The following is an 8,890-nucleotide window of genomic DNA, read 5'->3' as shown; positions in this document are numbered from 1 at the left end:
ATTGTCATAGAATACAGGATTAAAGTATGTTTAAGATAAAACGAACAGTGACGGTGGTTGTTCTTATTTGCCCGTGGATCCAGTATCCAGTATGGGATCCAAAATTATGTTATCATATAATTTTTATTTATTTAAATAGATTTAATTTATGTTAGTTTTAAGTTAATGTTGTTTTTTAACTTTTAATTTAGATAAGTATAAACAATATTTCTTAGTATTGTAGTAAGTAAATAAATAAATTCAAAAAGTGTACATTGTTAGGTATCATATTTTGAAATAAATGACAATATTAAGTAAATAGATAGGTGGAATAAAAATTTGCCTATTGCTATTTGTGATACGCAGTAGGTTATTATAAATATTCAAGTTAACGTTCACAGCTCATCTACCGAAATGTATGAAGATGGCAATAACTCATCTTTCTGTCTTTGGCTATACTAAATATCTAACAGGTTTACGGACAGTTAACATAAACTTGAAATGTTCCAATATAGCCTAAAGAGAGAAGGGAAGAGAAAAAATTTACTTAATATATTATTATTAAAGCATAGATTGTTTTTGATTTTATCTTACACCTATCTATCTGAAAAATACTCAGAAGAAGTCAAAAACGTCTAAAACAAAATAAATTATAGTAATTGTGGGCTGGTATAAGTAAACTATTGTGAGTATAAAGGGAGATATTTGACTAATTTTTAAATCAATTTATAGGTCGCGACAATTCGAGATGGCAATCGAGGTATGAGGCGGGGGGACACCCCGCACTCCCGCACGTCACCTGCGCTCACCCGCACCGGGTTAGCGCGGGGGCTGTGAGGGTGTGCGGGGCATTCGCCCCCGATTGCCAATACAAAAAAAAACTTTAAAACGTTAACACGTGTCGAATATTATAAAGTAAATATAATATTATACAAAATTTATAAAAAAAGTTTAAATAAACGAAGTTATAAGCTAATTGTGTTGAGTCGTTGTCCTCGCAAAAACATGGTCACCCCCAAGCGAGCGGCTGTGAGCGTACGGGACGGGACGGCTGGCGTCGACCGTGCGCGCTCCCACTCGAATCAGCTGGTGCATGCGGTCATTCAACTACATAGGTGTCCAAACTTGCAGGATTTTACAGTATTTTTTGGTCAAAACAACATGGTGTAAAAATGATTGCAAACGATTCTGTTACTGATTCTGAACAAACTACTTTCAGGTTTAGCTTATACTAAAAAAACTCAAGTTGTTTAATAGCGTTGATTCCCATTAATAATTAAGAAAATGATTTTCAGAAATTCCATCTGAAGGAATAGATGAAGGAAATTGAGAAAATATTTCATTCTAACGATGACGAGGTACCTAATTGTACTCTATATTTAAGTAAAACAAAGATGACACATAGGTATTATCTTATTACCAGAGATCAACAGGTCAATGTATGTTTTATCAGTATTTGCGATAACACAAACGCCTACGCAGCATAGTCAATCCGAAACAACACAAAAACGCGGTTACGCACTCATCCGATCAGAGTCTTAACTCAAGAGTCAAGAGTGCAAGTTATCTTTGTGCCACATTCTGCAACAGGGTCTAGAAATGGAAACAGATAAACAGATATTATATTTTGCGCATTTAATAATATTAAATTCAAGTGAGGTAATAGATTAAAATGAAGATCACAGAGAAGTAAACATTATTTCGTACAGCCTTTGAAGCATTAGAACACGCAACAAAAGGTTAGTGTCTAACAAAAGCTGAGAGTGATTGTTTAGCATTTTTAGAAAGACGCAGGATCTAGGGAAAATGTTACCTACTAACTTCACCTGGTTTTGATACTTTATATATGTGAAATCTAACTGTCTGTCCATCCGTCTGTCTGTCTATCAGCGGGCATCTCATGAACCGTAATAGGTGTTAGAGAGAGAGAGCTAGCGCGTGCCAGACCTTCGTTATTTTATAAAAGCTGACAGTATCTCTTCGTATTGTCCCCAACACTGGGAGGAACGTTTTTTGGATCATGGTGGCTTTGGGAGATAACAGGTAATTAATGTGTAAAATGTACTAAACTAAAAAAACAATAAATAAGACATAATATTGCATAATATGGTACGGAACCATTCGTGTGCGAATCCGACTTGCACTTGACTTTTTTTTTTATTTGCCGCCGTTTTCACTCAGCTTTCGCTAGACAGACTCTTAACAGGTATGTCATTGGTCACAATCTTGGTCGCTGGTCAGTTGCGGCTGCAGCTGCGGCCAGCCCAGAAATCGTCGCAACGCGTCGCGGACGCCGTAGTTGGGGGCCACGGCGGCGCTGAGCAAGCGCCGCGCGGTGACCGGCGACACCAGCTCATCTGAACATCGACAATATAGAAGGGTGTCAGTTCAAACTTTTTACTAGCGTTGAGCATCTATTGCTAATCTTCTTCAATGTTTCTAAAAAAGAATGCTATGTTGGCTTTTAGTTTAGTCCAAAGTAGCATTACTTTTACAATTAACCGCTTTTTAGAAATAGAGAGAAAGAAAGTTTCAGTCGTTTCAAGCTCGTTATGTTTCATAACGAGCATACCAACCATTTTCAATTCGAACCGCCTAGAATAGAATAGAATAGAATATATTTTTTATTCAAGTAAATTTTTTTTTGGAACACCCTGCCAGCACCAGTTTTTCCCTGCAATTTTAAAATGGGTAGCTTCAAGTCAAGAGTAAATAGGCATCCTCTAGACAAGCGCGCTCCATCTTAGGCTGCGTCGTCCTTGCCAGTAGGTCTGATTGCAGCCAAGCGCTTGTCTATAAATTAAAAAAAAATAGCATGCTTACCGCTGCCATTCGCTATCCGCCAATGCAGGAAGCTCTGTCGATCGTACGTGAACCCATCAGCCGCTCGCGCTGGCTCGCGCATCACGCGGTGCGACAGCGGGCAGCGCAGTGCGTGCGGCGCCGCACTCTCCTACACAGATCATAAAACTGTGCCTACACAGTCACACTGCTCTACAGATCACCTCGCATCTGGCGGAGTTGAATGCCATTAATTTTAACACTTTATTGAAGCCTCATCAATTTACGAAAAAGTTGTTCCGTATCACATCATCCGTTACACGTACTAATACGTATTCATCAGATCTTCACCAAAGAATAAATTAAGTATCCTTTTAGTACAACCTTTTCAATAACAAAAATAAAAAAATAAAAAAAAGCTTAATTCCATGTCCTAAAGAAATTCTAGTGTTTTTTTTATTTTTTTATTTATTAAATCACCTATGTTAACCCGGACTATTAGCTAGTAATTGTACTTATAAGTCAATGATTAGCTATAAATATGCCAAATTGAATTCAAATTAGTTTAGTGGTGTCGGCGTAATGCGTGAACATACAGACAGACAGTCAGACAGACAGTACTATCTTCAGATAAGTATATATTATACCTACAGATAACAGTGGCATGTAATTATTATATTCATTCACGGGTAAACTTATTCAATGGATTTCGCCATCGAATGTGATATGCTGTTATGATGATGCAAAAGTACGAACCAGGTCATCGGGCAGAACATCCCGGCGGAGCCACAGGATTTCATCCCGTAACCGCTCCAGGATTGCATCTTTTCCATCGTCTTTAACCGTTACCTCATCTTCAGATCCTACAATATTACAATTTTATAAATTAGCAAATCTTTTTTCTAATTGAGTGCCTATAGATTTTTTTATTGAAAATCTTACAAATAAAACTTAAAGCCTAGCCTTATCTAATCCATGACTTCATCGCCCCAGGACAACGCGCCAAAGGCGCTGTATAGATATCACTTGCGCCGATTACCGGTTTCAGCCATTTCTGCTGCGACCCCCGATCTTGATGCTGTCTTCGTGATATGATGCGAGGCCAAAGTGTCTACGCACGTTGCATTCCACGTAGAGTCTAGGGAACCAGCATTTAAGCTTAGAAGTAAATATATTTAAAAATGGGTCAGAAAGTATGCATGGTTCAGTAGGTACCGTATGTGAAGACTAGTAGCAGCTCTTGCAACGGCATATCCAGCAGCTGCGCACCCGATAGCACAGCTGCCTGCGCTGTACCCAACAGCCAGGCCTCCTCCACCTCGGACACAGAGGAGCCTGGCGGTCTGGTGACATACTCGCGGAGCCACCGCACCACTCCGGGCGTCCCCCACACGCGGGTCTCAGCGCCTTCAGTTCCGTCCAGCTCAGTGTCTGCTGGCAACTGCCACAGAGTCAGCGAGCCTGACTGCGAACCCACAGCCAGGCAGGGCGCAGAAGAGTCCCCGAACAGGCACACGGCGAGTGCTCCACCAACGTCTGTAGGCACGGCGAACAGTGCACGCACTTCTAATTGGTCTTTATTAACTTCCACGCCCCACACGCGCGCCCAGCGGTCGTTACCACCGGTGGCTAGCATGTTGCCGGCACTGCCCCAGCGCACGCATTGCACGGCACCTTCATGCGCCGCCAGGGAGTGCGCTTCCGTTAACTGCCCACCATCAGCATCCACGAATGCCCACCACAGCTTCACTTGGGCGTCTTGTCCACCAGTCGCCAGTAGATATGACTCGCTCCCCTCGTTCTCGTCACGTCTCTCCACGCTATGGTTGAAGTCACAGCTAAGCACACCTGCACCACAATGTAGTTATGAAGTGCGTTTGTCGTACCAAGAGTGTCGCTAGGTAATGTCAATGTTAATAATACCTACGTTTGTACCTACATTATTTGCACCCCCTCCTGTGCATTGACCACAATTAAACCAAATCATAGAAATTTACCAAACGTCGGACCGTAACTTCTCTTCAATACATGGATGGAACTTCTCTGGCATGAAACATTGTGTTGACATACTCCCAAAGATTCGCTCTGAAATCATTACCTCATATTTGCCCAATAGCGATCTCATATCGGAAAGTGCACTGTTGGAACACCCCCCACTAAGTGGACAGACAACATCAAAGTGTCACAGAGAGCCGTTGGATTCAGGCGGCATTCAAGTGGCGTATGGTCCCTACTTAAGACCTATGTCCAGCAGCGGACGTCTATAATAATGATAATCCTTATATTATTTGAATGAATGAGCAGCAACTCGCCTAGATCGTGCGCGTCGGTGCGCGAGGCCAGCACGGCAGAGCTCGGCGGCGCCGCCAGCAGCTGCAGCTCGCCGGCCGCGCCGCCACATGCACACGCACGCGCACCGCGCGCCCACGCGCAGCACGTCGCCGCCGCGGACAGCGCCTCGTACACGCTGCAACACAAGCACGAGGTGAATGACGAGCATATCCCGAAGGGATGTCACATCGCTGGTTGTGCAAAGACTAAACTGTGAACATTACGAACCTCCAATCTGTTTATAGTCCAGGGACTGATCGCAGATAGAAGAGAAAGAGAGAATTTTTTTTAGTGTTTGTGGTTTGGATATTGAAGTCGGTTTTTTTGTAAAAAAAAAATTTGTTCCTCCATTTTTTCCTACGACATGGCGAACAGAGACTCTTCTATATCAGTACTATGTTATTTTGCTACTCATAAGTGCAGTTGGGAGGGGATCGTTAGTAGTTACGAACAAAGCTACATCCTAAAGATTAACAAGATATGCATTTTTTATTTTGTTTTTTATATACCTACCTGTTCTTTATGTTTTAATGTTTTGATTTTTTTTTTACTGTTGTAGGACTGACTCTGCCTCAGCCCCAACTTAACTGCAAAGGATCTGGGGTAACGGGGTCCACGCCCCACACGGCCGCCACGCCGTCGTCGCTGGCCAGCAGCAGCAGCAGCGGCGAGCAACGCGCACCCCTCACCCCGCCCCCGCCGCCGCCGTCCGCCGCGCCCAGCCCCGCCGCCGACAGCGCCGCCAGCGCGCAGCCTGACTGACGCACAAACGTACACCTCAACTACTGGAGGAACTGAATTCCATTAGAACTTATTACTCTAGCTAGAAAGATAATGATAGACTGATAAGTGATAACCTAGTGGTTAAAACCTCGCTAGATAAAGCAACGTGCGTTGATACATCGGACTCATATTTGGGAATTCCGGATACACACAATATCTAACTTCTCGGAGTTATGTACGTGTTAAGCAATCATTTGCTTTAACGGTGAAGAAAAACGGTGAAGAAAAAGTTCTCCAAAATGTTCTCAAAGTTGTGTGAAGTCTTCCAGTCCGTATAGACAGCGTGGCCGACTATGGCCAAAACGCCAAAACCCTTCTCATTCTGAGAGGAGACCCATGCACACTAGTGGAACGGTGATGGGTTGATGGTGATGATGATAACACTAGCTATTGCTTTTGAATAGTTAGAATACACTTTCTTGCAAGAAGAACCATCGAGAATCGTCTTCCTAATTGGTACTCTTTGTTGAGTCTGGCGTTCCAATTTTCCCAGCAGCGTCTTACCTCTACGTCCCATAACCTCGCGCAGCCATCTAGCCCCGCGCTCAGCAGCACGGCTCCATGCGCGTCGAAGTCCACTGCCAGCGCGGGGTACGTGTGCGCAAGCAGCTCGTGCTGCAACACCAGCGCCGCGTCCGCCGCCTGCCAGCCGAACACGCGCACCCGCCCGTCACTGAAACCTCAACGTGGAACTCGTCACACACACACGAACAGCGGCAACTAATCAAACAGAGACTGTCCCATAATAACCGTAGGTTGCCAAGGAGTTGTGAATTTTTAAGAAAGAAATGAATGATACAGCATGCTCGTATTTATGAATACCTGCAGGCGGTGGCCAGCCGGTTCCCTGAAGCAACGACGCAGTTGACGGCAGCAGCGTGCAGCGTGCAATGCACGCGCTGCGGTTCCAGCAACGTGCCCGGTGTGCTCTCTGCACCACCCACTGCCGCCTCGTCGTCCACTGGCCCGATGCCCTGAACCCAACCACGTTAAACAGAATCTGTACACGGAAATAAATTTTGCATGTCATTGTTGTACCTCGAGATCGCCCAGACCGAAATGATCGAGAGGCGTACATGTCGGCTCCAGATCGTCGTCCAGCGAGAAGCTGTCTAGAGACCATGTGCGGATCGATCTGTCGTTGGAACCTGCAACGACCGCACAAAATTACATTTATTAGTAACGAAATAGCTTTATGGCCGAATATTGGTATAAGTAAGTACCTGTGACAATATATTTTAAATCATCAGCGAGGGCAACACACGTGAGATAGCGGGCATGCGCGTGCAACACGCACAGGCACGCGCTGGTGTCCGGAGTCCACAGGCGCGCCGTGCGGTCCAGCGACGCGGACGCGAGTACGCCGCGCGCCCAGCTCAGCGCGGTCACCGCCGCCGTGTGCCCCGCCAGCGTGCCCGCCGCCTTCACGCGCCGCGCACGGCCCGCACCTCGCACGCGCCACACGCGCACCCGCGCGTCGTGTCCGCCCGTAGCCGCGCCGCGTGCCCAGCTCGCGCCACACAGCGCGCCCAGGTCGTGCGCGCCGTCCTCCCACAACAGCGGCGCCGGGCCCGGCCCGCCCTCCGAGCCGGAAGACGACAACTCTGAATACGATCGTACCAACATTAAGTATATCCTCTGATTACTGAAGATCTTTAAACAAACTAACCAAGTAATAGCTTCTGATAAAGTGCTGGAGCCGAAATATTCACCTTCAAAATCGTAAACTTTCAAAACACCCTCGGTGCAAGCGGTGAGCAGCAGAGCCGCTCCTGCGGGTGCGACCACGGCGTGCAGCGCGCCCTCGTGTGCGCGCACGTGCGCTAGCAGTGCACCGGCGCGCACCGCCCACACGCGCAGCGCGCCGTCGTCGTGGCCAACGCACAGGCACTCGCCTGTGGCCCAGTGTACGGCGCGCGCGGCAGCCGCCCCTGGCGCCGCCAGCACCCGCCGCGCTAGCAGTGTGCCACGCACCGTCCACGCTCGCGCTGCGCCGTCCACGCCCGCCGTAGCCAGCAGCACGCCCGAGTGCGCAAACTGCACTGCCGTGACGCCGTAGCGGTGCGCGCGCGCCTCGCCCGCCGCCAGCCAGCCTGCGCCGCGCCGCCAGCGCCACAGCCGCAGCGCACCGTCGCCACCGCCTGCCGCCAGCAGCGCGCCGTGCGTCGCCGCGCACGCTACCTCGCCACGCTGCACCACCAGTGTCGCTGTCAGCGCCGGCTCGCCCCGCACCGCCATCCTGCCACCGCCGCGCCGGCACGCTCATACACCACGCTTCCTTGACGACTATGATGAACCATGTATTGATCCAATGTGTATAGAATACATAAATAATATTATTATTACAAATGACCTATGCCAAATGATTTTTCAATAGTGCCATTGAACTTATGGGAACGTATGGTGTGATAATATCGACGAGTTGCCAGCGTGACACAGTGTGGGTGTGTGGGCGCGTGGTAGCGACCGCTGACGTGGTCAATATTGCTGTTCGTATCGATTGCAGCTGCGACCTCGCACGCGATGGCTTGTTAATGTAAGTACATAATAATATGTACAGTAAAAGCTAAGAGCCATGCATGAAGATGGCGGGGATGTGTCTCCGCATATGTATAATAGTATTCCTTTCGCAGTGTACAAAGCGAAAGATTGACTGACAAACCAACGCGCGGCTGGACAGACACCCCCGCCACCGCTGTCGCACCTCTCGCTGTTCCATACAATAGATTGAAACACCCTCTTTACCTTTAACAATTTATTAAAGTTTAATGGTGTCTGGCAGGGCGTTGCCACGACACTTGTCTGGAAATACATGACATGATTTCTAATACTATTCCGAAGAAAATATAAAAAATTACATTAACTTATATACTTTGACGTAGAAGCACCTTTTATAGGTACATCTTTGTTACCTATTATCTCCTAAAGCCACCTTGATCCAACTTCATAGTCGTTGATCGTTCCTCGCTGAGCTGTGTCGAGGACAAAATGCATAGAAACTTTCAGCTTTAATAAA

General features: G+C 46.9%; 1 protein-coding gene across 1 annotated transcript; it reads right to left on the bottom strand.

The window, feature by feature from the left end:
* Window positions 1-1,495: 1,495 nt before the first annotated feature.
* LOC117986140 (uncharacterized WD repeat-containing protein alr3466-like) lies at window positions 1,496-8,420 on the bottom strand. The gene is made up of 10 exons (XM_069501438.1): window positions 7,098-8,420; window positions 6,913-7,022; window positions 6,697-6,848; window positions 6,379-6,547; window positions 5,675-5,849; window positions 5,073-5,261; window positions 3,976-4,608; window positions 3,517-3,623; window positions 2,803-2,932; window positions 1,496-2,336 (listed from the first exon to the last, which is right to left on the bottom strand). The coding sequence occupies exons 1-10, from the start codon at window positions 8,110-8,112 to the stop codon at window positions 2,191-2,193; spliced, it is 2,826 nt and encodes a 941-aa protein (XP_069357539.1). The 5' UTR covers window positions 8,113-8,420; the 3' UTR covers window positions 1,496-2,190.
* Window positions 8,421-8,890: the final 470 nt, after the last annotated feature.

Source organism: Maniola hyperantus, chromosome 10 (genome assembly GCF_902806685.2).
Source record: "Maniola hyperantus chromosome 10, iAphHyp1.2, whole genome shotgun sequence".
In the NCBI taxonomy this organism is placed as follows: Eukaryota; Metazoa; Arthropoda; class Insecta; order Lepidoptera; family Nymphalidae; genus Maniola; species Maniola hyperantus.
Note: the sequence above shows the minus strand (reverse complement) of the source record. Positions and strands in the feature narration are given on the sequence as shown.